This window comes from Apiospora hydei (assembly GCF_038363865.1).
Source record: "Apiospora hydei strain CBS 114990 chromosome Unknown utg000004l_segment0_segment0, whole genome shotgun sequence".
Lineage (NCBI taxonomy): Eukaryota > Fungi > Ascomycota > Sordariomycetes > Amphisphaeriales > Apiosporaceae > Apiospora > Apiospora hydei.
This window is the reverse complement of record NW_027117363.1, coordinates 2225773-2242714: the sequence shown is the minus strand read 5'-3', so window position 1 is coordinate 2242714 and position 16942 is coordinate 2225773. Positions and strand designations below refer to the sequence as shown.

Sequence of the window (16942 nt, the reverse complement as noted above, 5' to 3'; positions counted from 1 at the left end):
CTGCCTCACCTGAAATGTAGGTAGGTATAGATAGAGACAGAAGCAGCGAGAGGGTCGTCTGCCTTGGCCTTCGGCCGCTGTCTTGCATACCAGGGTAGTATTGAATCAATAAAACACCCTTACCTGGCCAAATTAATAAGCATACCGATGACTTGCGCGCGAGCCAAAGGATCCAAGAACCAAATATTCCCTAATAATGGCTGAATGATCAGCTCACTAATGCAGCAGATCATGAGCGTCATGCATATTGATATAGCGGCGGCTGAGCCCCAGCGATAGCTCTGAGCCAAGCGTACATGGGGGCACGGTGACCAGCACTCGTCTGAACGCCTATCACGATCCTATCACGGAAGCTGCCAGCGCCTATCGCGATTCACTAGCGCTCGTCACCAGCCACCAGCGCTGATCGTTCACAGTCGGCGTATGCCGGATTCGGAAATATCGCTGAGAAGGGAACAGGAGAGTGTAATTACAGGCAACTCGCGTGTTGTGTTGATACCAAGCAGGATTGGTCCGTCCAGTTCAAGCGAGTCCGTGGATTGTCACCGCATCATACGATCAGCGAGCCCAGTCTTGGATGCATTGGCCACATCGCATAAAGTGCTTACTGAACAGCGCGCATATGCAATAGATCGGAGTAGGCCCCGTCTTCACAGCCTATACCAGACCGTTGGGATTCACCAAGAGGGTTCGAGAGGCAATGTTCATACGACGCCAGGCGCATACTGTACGTGGCGTGTGCTTTGCAACGTTACAAGCCTACAGATCGTATCAATGTCACTCCCGGAACGCGAACGTGCAGCATCCAATGCAATGATTTCTTTTTTAGTCACTATCTGGGTGTTACTGGACGTGGTCATGTATCACCAGATTGGAGACCCATCCAGGCGCGGCTTCTCCTTGGGCCAGGGGTATCTCCCGGATGTGCAATGTCGTAACGGTGGCCCTACAAAACGGACCACCCAAACACCAGAACGCCGGGCCCATTAGTCCATGTGATGAGGGGAAGGAACCCATAACCTCCTCAAGCTGGTCAATGTACATCTGGTTATTATTTTGGGCGTCGCTGTCCATCCCCCCTTAAAGAGCAAAGAAAAGGCCGAAAAGGGCCAAACAGGCGGGCTGGGCGAAAGCGACCACTTGAAGAACGTTGGCTCCAGCTGTGACGACGGGAGATGTGCTTGAAGTGGGCGAAGTAGGAGTGCTGTTGGAGCCGGGCGTGGCAGAGCTCGTCGGAACAGGAACCGTGCCCGAGGGCCCCGACGCGTCGACCTGGAAGTTGGCACACGAGATGCGAGTCTTGTTCGAGAAGTGAATAACGAAGCTGCGGTCCGGAACGGAGGCATTGGCGCCGTTGTTCATTGAGCCGAAAATGTCCGTGTACGTCACCTCGAAGGGATCCGAGGTAATGGCGCCATACTTGCCGCTCAAGTCGCCAACCTGGCAAGTCTGAGGGAACGACTTGTCACAGACGGGCGTCTCACCGCGGATGGTAGGGTCCAGGTGCGCGCCGGTTGAGGTACAGTTTCCATCATCGGGGACCTTCTTCTCGTGGATGTGGTAGGCTACAAGGAATTAGTAAGCAGAGCATGTAAAGAAAGGATAACATGTCGAGGACATACGGAAAGGACCGCCCTCCTTGGGGAGGTTGGAGAACTTGACAGTATAGACGACGCCGATACCGTCAGGGCTGGACTTGACAGAGACAGAGCCCTTGACATTGCCATCGAGGGAGCCGGCGGTAAAGAAGGCCTTATCCGGAAGGTTTCCGGCGGCCGAGGCACCGACTGGGTTGTTGGTGACTGCTGTGGCATTGCCCAGGTCCTATACACGAAAGAGGCTGTCAGCATGGCCCGGTGGGGCAAAGGTGAAGTCACTTACGCCGGTCTTGATACCCTCAGCGCTGGCGAAGGCAAGGCCGAGGGCCATGGTAGAGAGGACACCGAACGAGTGCATGGTGGAAAGCGTGAATCGAAAAGCGGTTGCTGAATTCGAGATAAAGGCCAGAAAACCCTTGAAGCTGTATCCGACTACAGTAACACGAGCCCGAGATGTAGGTGCTGGATTGTGCAGAAATACGGGACCAAGGGGACAAAGATGCCTTGTGCGGACAGAATACAGAGGCGCGGGTGCTTGTTGCTTAAGAGAAAGGAGCTGCTTTTCTTTGCTTTGTTTTGCTTTGTTGGACCTTGGGGTTTAAACCGGGTGTATGGAAGCGTGGAAGCGAGGAATCACGAGGCAATCTCACGGTGGCGGTGGGAAGGCGGCAACAGAGTGGGAGAAGGCGCAGGAGGGGAATCCAAGGTGGGCAAGCACCGAGCCTTATATCAACACAACACTTGGGTCGCTGCGCCGACCTTTTGCCCCTCCCTAGCAGCCCTAGGAGGGTAGGTACGACGTAGATACATCCCCCCTGGGAATGAGACGATGATGTGAGACCAGCCAACGCCAGACCAACCGGCGGGAGAAAGAAAGAAAGCCTTCTGCCTGGGGGCTAACGCCGTGCAGGGCAAGGTCAGTGACCAAGAGAGCGCCAACATCCACGCGACTGGCTCAGTTTAGAGCGATGCGGAGAAGGCCCCGGCTCGTGCATGGCTATATTAAACCTGATGGAACCTTGCATCATCAAACAGCTGCGTTCTTGGGGAATGGGATGGCGCAGCACGAACAAACAAAGAACGGGCTGGAGTCTTGCCGCCGTTCAGGGTAAACCCACAGCTGCCTGTCTGGCCTATCAATCCATTCAAGGTACATGTAGCCAGTGCTGTTTCTCGCTTCTCTTATTCGAAATTGGGATGACCTTGGGTGCCAAGCAAAAAAAGCTTAGCATCCCCCCTTCACCAACTTCAGACAATGACAGCTGTCTTTCCCCCCTTTTAACGCTACATATACTTTCGCGTTTTATTTTTGTTTCCCTTGTGCGACCAAACCGGTACGAAGAGATGATAGATGAATAACACCACATGCTCAGGATCCTGATGCTTCAAACATAGTTCTTGCCTGTCTGCCTGGTGCAAAATTACAATCGATGTACACTCGCTCCTGCTGTTGGTCTATATTAGTTTGCGGATGGAATGTTTCAGTTTGTTTGCCGCTGTTCCTCGACTAAACCGTTTGTAGCTAACAGGCGAGGATGATAGCTGCTCAGGTTGTGATCGGCTTCGTATGTGCACTGCCGGATTAGGCGGTCGGCACGGTTCGTCTGGCATATACTGGATGTACTAATGAAGTACTTGTGTGGTGGAAGAATGGTAGGCGTGTGATAGCTGCATACCTACCAAGTACTCTATTTCTCGGCTAGTGAAGTGTCTGTCTGTCCCCCCCGCAAGCCCCCTCCTCTTCGTATCCTTCAGCCTACAGGAAAAGAAAACCAAGATGACTTTGGACCTGAGTCTCTCCCAAGAGCATTGGCAAGACTAGACGTACGCAGTAGATGAAGTAAAATGACATCAATCTAATCGGGGACGGCCACACAGTTGCATGGATCGACTACATCTTATCAATCTCGGATAAATGCGCCAGCAACTACCGCCGCGGTACAAGGCGGCATTCCTTGATGGTCCCTGGCGTTAGGCAAATGTAAGCAATGGAATATGATAAACGCCCGGTTATATGAGCGGCACAAGCATATAATATTAGCCAGACTACATACCTAGGTAGCTCCTAGCCAGAGAAACAGGGTACATGTATGGTAGGTAGATCGCTGATCACGCAAGATTGCCTTGAATTGACCACCAACAGAGACACCCATGCTGCCGTGGGCTGCTAGCCTGTCGGTATCCCGGCAAGATCTACCTAGAGCTCAGGCCCCTTAGCAGTCCATTACCTGACACATTGTGTGCCCACGTATTCCATATTGCCCTTCATCCTAAGACGATGCTTTTTCTTTTGATCCTATCAATCATCCTCCTTGTTTCAAGGAGGAAGCTGGAAGACAACAACATTGAAGTACTACCTTAAAATTACCTAAGGTATCTAGGTAGCTAAGGTGGGGGAGCTGGAGGTAAGCATGGTCCCTTCAATGTTGCTTTTAGAACGTTGGTTGGCGCCCTGAGCTGCTGGGCTGCTGGGCTGCGCTGCAGAGCGGCCATAAAGCCCAGCCAGCCCACCGCAGCCCGCGGCCAACAGCAATCCCGTACCTGGAATTAGAAACATCGAACCCACACTGGGCCACCTGAAAGGCCGGACCTCTACGTGCAAGCGTGCTAGCGAAGAATGCCCACTCATAGCCACCGTGTTTCCACCACTGCTCGCCAATCATTCACGACCGGTGTTCTGTTTATGGGTGTTTTGTTTCTATCCCAGAGCCTCGGGCCCTATCCTTGACCACATATGTATCTAGAATAGACTTCTGGATGGATACACAGATATTCATTCTCCTTGCGGTGGCATTGATGGCGGGTGGCCCCCTACCTAGATCCAACTTCACCTCTCATTGTCCAATCCCGTGGGCCAGTTTGCCGCTCTTCTAATGCCTCCATGTATTGGCACACTCAGCTCTTTCTCATACCGTTAGAGAGCACTGAAGAGAGGCAGGCTGCGGGAGGTTGTACCACAGCCTAGTTTTGGGAACCACATCCCAGGCGGCTACATAGCACATACTCTTGTCAATTGATCTTCCTTCCTTGATCTTCATCATCCAGGCCGACTTACATGATGCGTATTATTAGACCGTGTTTCGCGGAAGATCAGATAGACTCTTTGACTTTCCCACTTATCATGCGCTTTTTTCATGTGCTACTGCCGCCTGAACCTCTAATTATTACCCTAAGTAGCATATGTAACCATTTTGTTGTCGAAGGTAAGGTTGGGACTTATCCTGAGGGGGATGATGCGGAGAATGAGATAAGGTTCGCATTCGATTGGAAATGTCCCATGAGAGCCAAACCGAACAGCCCTATCGTTTATGCTCGCTTTCGAAACCCAAACCCGAGCCAATACCGAGAGCTTTCCCTCCCCCCTTACCTTAGTAACCTTACCTTGCCTTACCTACTCATGCAGCCGCGAGTAAGAACGGCGTCGTCTTTCCACCTGATCTTGAGTCGCATTGACACGGTCGTGGCGGCTCGGCGCGGGTATATCATATATTATTGGGCTTCTTCTGGAGGCAACTCAAAGACTGGACGTAGATGATGATGCATGGATGCATTTCCCATAAAGAATACGAGGTGGTTGGATGCGACTGACAACTAGTCCAACCTACCTGTCTTCCCTACACGTCCTTTCTTTTACTTGTTGTTTTTGGTCCGCGCATGAGAACCCGCCAGCATGCTAGTGCAGTGCAGCTCGCAATCTGGCTTGAGGTGGCTAGAAAACAAATACCCAAGTGGCCTCGATCATTGATGCAAGGGGGCTGGGTGAGAACTGCCACTTACCCGATGGCCAGGCAGGTTGGGCAGAGAGTTATCCCCTGTCTTGCTTACGAATCTCTACGTTCAACTGTCAGACAACATGTCACTTACAAAGCGATGATACACTTGTTCCGAGTCAGACACTGCCTTCACCCGCATGCAGAAGGCCGCATCGCGACCCAATACGACGAAAATCGGGTTGATCTGTTCCTTCGGAAGCTCCTTCCTGGGTCTCAAAAACGTGTGTCACAGAGATTACAGGAATCACAGACAATAGGTAAATAGGCAGGTAGTAAGTACCTACGTTGGTGTGAAATGTCAATTAGACTGACAGTGGAAGGTGCATTTGGCGATTGGATACATCAAGTGATCAGTTGCAAAATATCAACGCGGGCAGGGGAATGCTCCGAAATATCACCACATTGAACATATATCGCCGTTGGCTTGAGTTTAGTCTCCGCCACTCCATCGGAATCCGTTGTGAACATTGAGATGTATGAGAAAGCGGGTTTGATCATGTCTCACTGCTCGATTTTGGCCTACACTGTTGTTGACTGCACCACCCATTCAACCGCTGTAAAGCTTGAGCTTTGACCACTAGCACCAGCAGCAGCCTCACCAACTTCCGGCGCAAGCTCCCTCGCTCTCCCCCAAACTCCAGGCTAGCCAGGCCAAGGCAAGGCCCGGAAAACAGTGGATCGGCAACGACGACATCTAGACTCCGAGAGAAGCTCTCTAACCTAATTGAACTCAACCAACTAAAACACTCGACGGAATCTTGAATTACGGCATCCCATCCGCATCACGAACCCCGGCCCATCTCTGCTGTATCTCCAAAAACACCTCGTATTCCACGCTCTAAGTCGTCATCCATCGTCAGTTTTCGAAATCTAGATCGTACCAGGGACCCCGTGTCGGTCTCAGCATTCCGCCAAAATGAAGCCCGTCGTGTCGTCCATGCAAGCCTGGTCTTGGTGAGTTCTGGTCCATCTCCATCTCCGTCTACACTGCGCAACGCGACTCCAGAAATAGAGGCTAACAAGACTCTGTTGCAGCACCGTCATCTCCGCCTTCGCCATCATTATCCTCTCCGTCATCGGCGGCCTCTTCCGCTCAAAGCACCACTCGCTGACTGGCCATGCCGACGACCCGGCGGACGGCCCGGCTGTAGCCGGTACCGTATTCACCGCCGTCTTTGTCTATATCGTGAGTCCATCGCTCCCCATACCTGAGGCGCACGGAAATGAGCCGAGGTTACGGTTGATGGCGCTCGGCTTTGCTGACTGATTGCGTGCTTTGCAGGGCTTCCTCGTATTCTGCGGCCTCCAGGGCATGCTCCATGTCCGCGAAAACCGAAGGGGTGCGATCGCGTTGTAAGAAAGGTGTTGTTGCTATGTCAGAAGAAAACAACATAGAAAGAGAAACAGAGAGAGATTTAAATCGCGTGGGTTGGGCGTTCAGGTTCTTTTGCGGGGTTTTTTCCTGCGCGCGGCGGGTGCGACGACGATGGCGACGACATCAATATAAAGGAGACGAAGCTCGGACTCGAGTCACCAGCTACGAATACAAGCCGACCGACCTCTTGATTGCCGACATCGAAAGCGGAGGGTTGCGGCCATCTCTGTAAGATCGAGTCTTGGATTGAAGAGCAGAGCATCCCCAATTCCTGTCAGGAGCGCGCGCGTGTATTCATTATGGTCAACTATGAGAGCGGCATTTTCTTGCCGATTTGCGATGGGGGAATCGCGGGTATCCGAGTACCCGCCTGTACGTCAGAATGTGGTGTTGACTAGACGCGACATGTAACAAGCATACGGGGGCTTCTGGCGAAGTCTCTAATCGAATATTAAGATTGTACGATACTAGTTCACGCTTTTGGACTTTTTGGAGACATTTTCATGAACTGCTCATTCGCAAAGCCTGGGAATCCGTGGATATGCAGGTACGGTGTACCGTCAAGCCACTGCACTCAATACGGAGAGCATCAATTTGCATCTCAGACATTTGATAACTGTTGACAAACCAAACGCTGGTGGGTATGCCTCGATACAAGAGCTCGGCAGTGCCGTATACTTTACGAAGTCTCGGTGTTCCTTGCATGAAAGCTATTTGTGTTCAGTCAGACGCGATACGCAACATCCCACGGAATCAATCGCCCGTCACTTGTACTGTAGACAGCAACCCCTTAACGGCCCTGGGAAGCCAGGACTTCCTACCACGCCATCATAGACACAGCCGCTACAACTAAGAAGTCTTTCGCCTCCTGAACCTGCAAAGATCTCTGTCACTCTTGTGCGTCCTGGAAAGAGCACCCTGTAGGTATGTGCTTGAGCAGGATCCTCTGCGGCAGGTACCCGGGCATGACTCCCACTGATTGTACAAACTTCTCTGCAAGGAACGGTGAATATTAGGCCCGGGTTCGACGACAAGCATGAAACCTCAGACGGGTGGAACGTGACACTCACTCGCTCCGTAAGCCTCATTGGAAACGCGGCAAATCTTATGTATGTTTGCTTCCCCATATTCAAACACGCGAGTAAGAGGTATATATACTAAAACTACAATCAAATTTTTTACCGAGGTATCTTAACAAAAGCAAACAGAAAACTGGCCTCGGGGAGGGAAAGAAGTTCAACTAGCAAACCAACTCCCTAAACTCCAAGCTCTAACAAAGAATAACAAACAAACAAGTCTCAATTTTCCCCATTTCGCTAATACGGAAGAAGACAGCAGAACACCGAATCACTCCATCATCATTACCGTCGTGTTACCGTCGGTGCAACCGGTGGCGGCGGCGTAGTGACCACGTCGTCGTGCCCTGCAGCGGCAGGTCCCGGGACGACGAGGACGTGTTCGACCCGGTGGGCTCGGCAGAGAACGCCGTCACGGAATGCTGCTGTTGCAGGTGATGATGATCCCGAGGCAGTGACGACGACGACAGGGAGTGAAGGTCGAACGTCGTCTGGACGTTGATGCCGCCGTCAGTGGCGGCGGAGTTCGGTTCCACGTTATGCTCGCGATTCCTCCGAGCCTGAGGCGGTGGCCGTAGGCTTTCTATCTGCCAGTGCTGGTCCCGAGAATCGCCAAAGGCGTCCATGTGGTCGTAGATCCCACTGCTGTTGCTTCTGTTGCTCAGGAAGGTAGGTGAGTGCTGTGGCTCGTTGAGTGTAGCCTCGGATCCCCGTTTGTCGGGTCGATAGGTTTTAGTCGTGGTACTGCCAGTACTGCTCTCGGGGCCGGCTGCCACCGTCGTCGTCGTCGTTCCCGTTTTCGTCTTGTTAGTCGGTGCGAGCTCTAGATCCAGTTCGCCTCTGTTTCGGTCATCGTCGGCGACAAGGTCCTCCTCGTCGTCATCCATATCGTCCAGCCGCAACATGTTACGGTTGTTGTAATTGACGCCGTTGCTGGGCCGCGTCATCCGCCTGCTCGCACCACCGCTGCCGGCACCCGTGCTACTGCCGCCGCTATGGCTCTGCTTCTTGTTGTTGTTGTTGGAACTGTACTTCCTTGATCGCTTGAGGGCGCTCAAGCCTAAGTTCTTGAAGAGCGGGCGCAGCGTCGCGATGCACCCGGCTACTATACCGAGGGCTGGCTCTAGTACGGACCATGTCGCCACATCCCTACAATATCCACTTTGTTAGCAGGGTATAATTAGTATGTATGTATACATAAATACAAATATATATATGCGTGTGCGTGTGTTGCCGTTCCATGGATGGGTTGTTGACTTACACAGTATCGTGGAGAAAGTCGGCAGATATTGTGATATTTTTCACATAACTTGCCCTTAGTATCAGAGCAATACCAGCACTATTTGTCGGTTTCTTTTGGTCAGCAAAGTGCCGTGTACTACATGAAACTGGATTGCTACACAGCAATGGTGCGCGGGCTCCTACTCCAACCTCCAGCCTACACCCCCTTGCTGCAGTAGCATGGTAAAGGAGAAAAGAGAAAGCAGCCAAAGTGCTTACACCAGGCCGGTACCCAAGAGCATGGCAACACTGATCTTGGTCCGCAGGTTGATCTGGACATCCCACAGCATCGCGATGGGCAGCAGAGCCAGGGTCCAATCGGAGATGGCGCTCAGGACGCTGTGGAAGATGGTCGAGATGGGCACGATGGCTTTGTTGATGCAAGACCCGTGGGCGCCAGGGACCTTGGCGGGCCCTTCCCAGAAGAACGAAGGGGGCGTGCACTGAATGACCATTACTTTTGGGTTGATACAACTGATTAGCAAACCAACTAACATATAACATAGTATAGTCTCGTATCTGGCTTCCCTTGTTGCCCAAGGCTGACTGCGTGTGATCTCACGTGCTCTCGCCCTATTTGGATTCGATAGGAAACAGATGATGGAAGATTCTTTATACGTACTGAAGAAATACCCAATATTGAGGACCAAGATCACCACAATATTGATGCGGGTTATCCAGACATGCCAGGACTTGACAGCTATACGCAGCAAGAAAAAGGCGATGGACGTGCGGATCAGAGTGGCAGTCGGCACATATAGGACTTCGCCGAGATACCAGGCTCGCAAAGCGGTGATGATGCCTTGCTGTGTAAGCTGCGTTGTATGAAGCCCAGTACCGCCGAGGACGATACTGTGGAGTATTATGATGGAGGTTGGCGTGTAGATGAGCTGCGGGAGCGCTGCTTATTAGTCCCCGATCTCAGGATTCCTCACGTTGTTTGTCCTCTCAGACGCGTGATTTAGACAGGAACAGGTAAAACTTACTGTTGCAGTCAGCATCATCCAATCTTCCATCAGCATTTTCCGTACCATAAAGGCCCGAACATAGACCCTCAGGTAGCAGGCCAGACTTGCTAGAGCCAAGGCAACCATCTGGACGATGAAGAGCCGTGTCCCAGCCGGGTTCACGTCGAAACCCAACGTCCTAGGCGCCATCTTGGGTGGAGACAATGGCGAGGTATAACGTCGAGCCGACAGCCTTCAGTACTGCAATGCGAAGAACCACACGATGTTTGTCACATAAGTCAACATCGACATGCGAATACAAACAAAACCAAAAGAGCGTTATTCAGCAGAAAGACCAACTTGCACCTTGGACTCGGCCATATTCGGGGGCGTCCAGACTTATATTGGACCGTATGCGTCCCGTCTGTCTCCTCGGAGAGGAAACCATCACACCAAGTAAACATGGTGTGAAGTTAACCAAGCAAAGATCAGCGCCCTCTCCATTCCAAATTCCCTTTGATCACTTTATTGCACTGGCTTGACGGACAAGAATTGACAGAATCAAAAGCAATCAACTTTCATGGCGGCCTGTCGACCAGGGCTGGCCGGGTTTTGTGGCCTTGGTGACGAGGGTCCGAAAGCCACTTTCGTTGCGTGGAAGTCATTGAGAGAATAGAGCAGGGGTTGACGCCCGATTACCCCAGTCCCCAAGCCACATGCAGCTCTTGTTGCCCAATCACGATCCCATGTCAACCGTCTCTGCAGTTTAAGCATGCTATATGGCGGGAACGAGAGGAGCCAAGAGATATTTGCTATGGCCGATAGACCAATAACTATATCCAAGAAGCTAGCTTTCCACTCATATTCATACTTCCCTGGCTTCTTCGTCCAGGCTAGTATGTGCCCACGATGGTCTTCATTGCCTCTTGCATCCAATTCCACCAACAGCTGTGAAGGTTTTCCAAAGTTATACATGACTTGTTTCATGATACGACAATACTGCGATCGACTCATTGCCGCACTCGCCTTGTAGAATCATGCCATTGTTGTTGGCGATCCAACATGAACAGGGGCATCCACATAACCGAGAACAGCCTTGAGCGAGAAAAAGCAATCATATGGTGCAGGGGTCCTGGGCGGTAAAAGAAAAGAGAAAAAAGACAAGAGATAGCTGTGCTGTCGACGCATCGGGTTAACCGCGTGGGCAATGGCGATCTTACGAAGCCAATGCAGCGAGAGAAAGATCTCAGCCCGAGTAGCCGGATACTACACTCACAGGCATTGCTTATTCGCAAATGTCACGTCAAAGCCGCTAACTGCTGTCGACAAGCATGATTCCTGATTCGAAATAGGACTCGAAACATCTCTCTAGCCACCACATGGCAGGTGCCCCTTTTGACGGAGAGTCACTGCTGTATCTGGTATAAGGGAGGAACGAAATGTGGCGCAAGGCAAACCCGATCTCTGGGACGCAAGATTGTTCTCCACGATAGCCGAGTCTCACCTGAAAGGCCGTGCATTGGAAGATGATTCATATATCTATGCGACTGTCAGATGACCATAGAGCATAGCACGCACGAAATCTTCATTGTTGTCCAACATGCGACCAGCCGGTCATCTTGTCGAACTCGAATCCAATGATCACGAACTTTTTGGTCGGTGCGGGCAGCAGTGCGGATCACACTTGGGAAGATATCCACCACCGGTTTGCTGGTTCACCGGCTGCTTCGTGGAGAAGGCATTGTCCGAGCGTGCATCGCCATGCCTGGAAACGGAAGTCAAAATGCGGCGACTTTCAAGGTTTGTCTGGATTGGCAACGGTTTCTGTGAGCTGTAACATTCTGAAGCCCCACTGCCGACCTTGCGATGTTGGCTTGGTGGCGTTGATATATGATGGATACCTCCCCCTCATCACGACCTGACAGGTCGCATGCCCGCTGAGCTCTCTTGGGAAGCAATTGTAACGAAAGTAAAACGAGCCATTTCCCGGGGTTAGCAAGCGGGACCAGTGTATTCAATTATAGGGCGACGGAATGATGGCCGTACGTTGTTGCCAGTCCTGAAATGAGACAGGTAGGCGACAGGCTTATACGGCGCCGGCAGTTCTCGAAAAGCGTATTGCGGTAGGCGGCCCGGACTGACATGTCACTTTTTCACTATCGGGTAGTGTGCGTGTCGAGGCTTCGGGGCGCAGAAGCGATGTGCAAATGAGACATGTTTTATGATGGCTCCGAAAGCACGATGGGCGCGTAGGTAAGTGTCTGTGTCTGAGCAGTCCAGCCAGTCTTTGATGTCTTTGATGGAAAGCGGCATTAGAGTATGTCGGTACCCGTTTATGACAGGCATGGGGCTGCCTGCCAACTGCCTGTCACCGAGCCATCCAATGATCTTTCGCACCGGAGCGCGGGGGGCTGTCGAGTCTGGACCTCCATCCGACTCGCCCGGATGGTTGCAGACTGGAATGGACGGTGGTGGTGGTTCCATTATTGGAAGGGAAGCCGAAGTCCGAGGGCGCCTTGAAACTGAGAAAGGCAACATTGAAGTGATGATGTCCGACCTACGTGTAGGTAATTCATATAAGCCTACTAGCTTCGTGTTACATGCACTTTCCCGCTGTTGTCAATCACAGTTGACACCTGGCACATATTGCGAGGCGAGGAGATACGGTATATAGGTAGGTAGATAATGTAGGGATCGGCTTCATGCGCTTGCCCGAGGGCTTCAAACATTCACCGCATGAATGTGCCCTGATTCGATATAGCGGGAATGGCAATGTAAGAAATTCAGAAGCCGGCGCTGCTGCTATGAAGGCGTAGACCAAAAGACGCCGGAGAGAGCGGGGCATTTTGTTACTGATGTCACCGGTTCGGGCAGCGGCACCTCGACCTGACTTCCAGGTAGCGCGTACTTGCCTCGTATGTTACGGGAAACACTAACAACCTTCGAGAAAAACATCGCAAGGCCGTTACTGCCTGTACCCATCGATTGATCCGTCTTCAGGAGCATTTTTAAGCACAAGTAAGGATGTAGGTAGGTATGCAGCACCGATTCCCGATGGCAACGGAGCATCTGGTCCTGGCGGATGCAGAGAAAAGCGGCTTGTGGCTCGGTTTGCGGTAGGCGGGTGATGTCATGGACCCATCACTATGTACGGCATCGAGAATATCGTTGCTGTCATCACAAGCAAAATTCCCTGAGCCCAAGGCACTGCTTGTTGTCGTCTTATATAAACTTTTCTCTCATTGAATCTCTGCTCTTCCCGTCTGAACAATTCCTCAACCAAATCCAAGAATTGAACTATCACCACAGTTCCCTAACACCATCCTAGAAATCAGCCATCATGTCATCCAACGAGCAGTTCCAGTCTGGCTGGCTGCCAAAGCCTACCGACCAGGAATTCCCTGGCAAGGAGGGCAAGCTGCCTGTCGAAGCTCAGTATGACACCCTGCCTGACTACAAGGGAGGCTTCCAGAAGTATAAGGCCGCCGGTAAGCTCCAGGGACAGCGCGCCATCATCACCGGAGGCGACTCCGGTATTGGACGCGCCACCGCCGTCCTCTTCGCCCAAGAGGGCGCGGATGTCTTGGTTGCCTACCTGCCCGCCGAGCAGAAGGATGCCGAGGAGACCAAGAAGATGGTCGAGTCACACGGCAAGAAGTGCCATCTTTTCCCTGCCGACCTGTCGGAACGCAGCAACTGCCAGAAGGTGGTCGATGAAGCAGTCAAGCTTCTGGGCGGCATTGACATTCTCTTCAACAACATGGCGTATCAAATGATGGTCCCGGAGATCAAGGATCTCACTGAGTGAGTCCAATCCTCCATACACATATTCACTTTGCCGGGTGCAATGGGTCTAACACGTGACAACAGGGACCAATGGGTTCACACCTTCAACACCAACATCCACCCCTTTTTCTACATCTCCAAGTATGCGCTGCCCCACATGCGGCCCGGCTGCACCATCATCAACAACGCCAGCATCAACGCCTACATTGGCCGCCCGGATCTGCTGGACTACACCTCCACCAAGGGTGCCATCGTCTCGTTCACGCGGGGCCTGAGCAACCAGTTCGTGCACAAGGGCATCCGCGTAAACGCAGTAGCGCCTGGCCCCGTCTGGACGCCTCTGATCCCAGCCACGATGAACGAGGAGGCCCAGAAGCAATTCACCGCACCCCAAGGACGCCCGTCGCAGCCCAGCGAGATCGCGTCTTGCGTCGTCTTCCTGGCCTCGCCCGACAGTTCTGCTCTCAGTGGCCAGGTCATCCACTGCAACGGCGGCACCATTGTCAACGGCTAAATCGTCGCCTCCGACGCAAAGTCAGATATGCGTAGACAAGATGATTCTATGGGCAAGAATTGGCGTTTCACGGTTATGCGAAGCAGACTGTCACGAATATAGATATTAATGAGACATGACACCTTCAACTGACGTTAATTACTTATATTAATGTGCACGCTATATATCTCGTTTCCTCGTAACTGAACTCCGTTCTTATGCCGCTCGCTCGTCGTTCTCGGCTAAACGAGTTTCGATTAGCTGCGTTCGTGAATAAACATCTTAAGATTTACTTACTCGGCAGGCTTATTCGATACGGAAGTATCGATGCTGGCGCCGGATCCAGGCCTCGCACTGCGGCGGGAATGGCACATCGCGTGACATGGCTATCAGGGATGTGGCCATCTCCAACCTCTCGAGAGCGTCCAAGGGGCCGTGCTCCCGTCGGACGTCAGCCGTGGTGCCGCTGGTCCACTCCCCGAGCATCATGTTGAACAGCTCGGTCTGGATCGACGTCGACACGGCCGGACGAGGAGGGATAGCACCAACACTGCTAGAGTTGTCGGCCAGGGCGGGAGTGGGAGTGGTGGTGGTGGCGGCAGTGGCGGGAGCGGCGGCGGCGGCGAGACTGACTGGCTCCTCAGTCATCGGCGCGACTGGGGCCTTCGACTCCTGATTCGCGGCGGGTTAGTTTCAGTGTCACGCTTATATATAGGTGGGTGGCGGATGTGATGCATGCTGGTGGAATAAGTCAGAGGGTGTTGCTTACCTTCGGAGCAGCACTGGTCTCATTAGCCATGTACGATGGCATAGACGTAATGGACCGAGAGAGCGAGGAGGGCTTGTACTGTCGTTTGCGTACGGCCAGCGTGGGCAGGGGAGTTCTCTTGGCGACAGTGGCAGCAGCAGCAGGAGCAGTAGCGGGAGCAGAGGGAGCAGAGACGGCAGGGACGGCAGGAGCAACAGCAGGAGCAACAGCAGGAGCAACAGCCGGAGCAGCCGGAGCAGCAGGGACAGCAGGGGCAGGGGCCGCAGTGTTGTTAGCAGCAGAGGGTCTACCTCCGCTGGTCCGTTCCACACTGCCGTCGTCCTGCTGGTTCTCTGCAGCGTACTGGCGGATTAGACCAGACGGCCTTGGAGAATCCCGGACGGGCGCGGCATTTGATCGACCCCGGCCACGACCACAGCCACGGCCACCTCGAGGCGGGGGAGTCCAGTCCAGGGTCAGGCCGGCGAGATTATGTCGAGGCTCGTACCGGCCCTGGGCGTGGCATGCGCTGCAGGTGGTGAAGCCGCACTGCATGCACTTCTGTATCGTGCTGCTGTTGGGCTGGTTACACATGTCACATTTCGAGATCTTCGTTGTGACTCGTCTGTACTGGGTGTGCTGCGTAGGGGTCGCGGCAGCACCCGAAGGAAGGAGAGAACCACTGCTCTGGTTGTTGTCCTTCTCCTGGAGATTAGTACTGGCGAAACTCATAGGAAGGTTCAGAGATGTATATTCACCATGGCGACTTCTTCGGAATTCTTCGGCTTTCTTCGACGAGGGCAAGGCACTCAAATCGCGAAGTGGGAGGTGTGTTGGTGGACGTCGGCGATCCGCTCGTGATTTGTCAATATGGCCAACGGCTCAACTTATGGATGGGAACCGGCGAAGGGAGACTGAATGAAAAAGGTATGGTGTAGAGAGTCGGTATCGTGTAGGTAGTCGGCGACTGGCTATTCAGTGCAACAAAGCAGAAGGTTGATTGTGATGTCAAAGGACAGGAAACAGGTGAGGCACACTGGCGTAGTGAAGTGTGTATGGCTCTGTGGCTCTGTGGTTCTATATGGAGGTCACTGTGTGGTGGGTGTACTGGGTTCTGGATCTTGGCTATAGTGAGCTGTGATGCTGGATGGGAAAAGGAAATGGAGGAAGCTTCCCAGACCAAGCAGGTCGAATTTATACGGTTCCTGGGAGAGAGAGGCCTTGCCCAGTCCATTGCCTTGAATTGGGGTGAACACGGATCGTACACGGGTTGTTCACACTGATGATAGACTCTCTATAGAGAAGAACGGTGATGTTTATAGGACTAAGCACGCATGTGGACGACTCAGTCTGATCTATGGGACCAATCATACTTCAGACCAATGGTAACAGGTGAATGTATGTGTAGTTGAATAGGCGCTGGATGACCGAGAACTGGACATTCGTCCCTATAGAGAAGTATACCCACGTGTGAATACATGGGACGACTCAGTATAAGAAAATTAGACATGAGACGAATCATCAGATGACCCGCCGAGTAATCTGATCAGTTGTTGTTGAGATGGTTGCCCAACTGGCGATGAATAGGGGTCAGGCCGAGTAATTGTCTACCAGTGAACTACACTCCTCTTCCCCGACGACTTGAGGGATCATGACACAAGTGCTTTGTTAAGGTGATAAAACACTACAGATTGTGTGCAGACACTGTCAGGATCATATTCTATGTGGTAGGTCGATTGGGTATAGGATACGGGGTCATACCGGGGGAAGCACGCATTGAAACAGCACCCACGACAGTTATCCACCACAACCTCTTTATACAACTGAAGGCAGCACCGTCAGCACGCACGGCAATTGGTGTTGCA

The 16942-nt window shown here is 52.5% G+C and overlaps 5 protein-coding genes across 5 annotated transcripts; 2 read left to right on the top strand and 3 right to left on the bottom strand.

The window, feature by feature from the left end:
- Positions 1-1080: 1080 nt before the first annotated feature.
- On the bottom strand, positions 1081-1956 carry PG997_003205 (superoxide dismutase; the record flags this gene model as incomplete). The annotated part of the gene is made up of 3 exons (XM_066807520.1): positions 1081-1565; positions 1623-1824; positions 1882-1956. The coding sequence occupies 3 exons, from the start codon at positions 1954-1956 to the stop codon at positions 1081-1083; spliced, it is 762 nt and encodes a 253-aa protein (XP_066671138.1).
- A 4331-nt stretch (positions 1957-6287) lies between these two features.
- On the top strand, positions 6288-6638 carry PG997_003204 (uncharacterized protein; the record flags this gene model as incomplete). The annotated part of the gene is made up of 2 exons (XM_066807519.1): positions 6288-6325; positions 6407-6638. 2 exons carry the CDS (start codon positions 6288-6290, stop codon positions 6636-6638), a joined length of 270 nt encoding a protein of 89 aa, XP_066671137.1.
- Positions 6639-8118: 1480 nt separating this feature from the next.
- PG997_003203 (uncharacterized protein) lies at positions 8119-10260 on the bottom strand (the record flags this gene model as incomplete). Its single annotated transcript, XM_066807518.1, has 5 exons — positions 8119-8971; positions 9323-9546; positions 9666-9676; positions 9726-9993; positions 10090-10260. 5 exons carry the CDS (start codon positions 10258-10260, stop codon positions 8119-8121), a joined length of 1527 nt encoding a protein of 508 aa, XP_066671136.1.
- Positions 10261-13390: 3130 nt separating this feature from the next.
- On the top strand, positions 13391-14350 carry PG997_003202 (oxidoreductase; the record flags this gene model as incomplete). Its single annotated transcript, XM_066807517.1, has 2 exons — positions 13391-13854; positions 13921-14350. 2 exons carry the CDS (start codon positions 13391-13393, stop codon positions 14348-14350), a joined length of 894 nt encoding a protein of 297 aa, XP_066671135.1.
- A 285-nt stretch (positions 14351-14635) lies between these two features.
- Positions 14636-15809, bottom strand: PG997_003201 (uncharacterized protein; the record flags this gene model as incomplete). The annotated part of the gene is made up of 2 exons (XM_066807516.1): positions 14636-15001; positions 15099-15809. 2 exons carry the CDS (start codon positions 15807-15809, stop codon positions 14636-14638), a joined length of 1077 nt encoding a protein of 358 aa, XP_066671134.1.
- Between the last annotated feature and the right edge of the window lie 1133 nt (positions 15810-16942).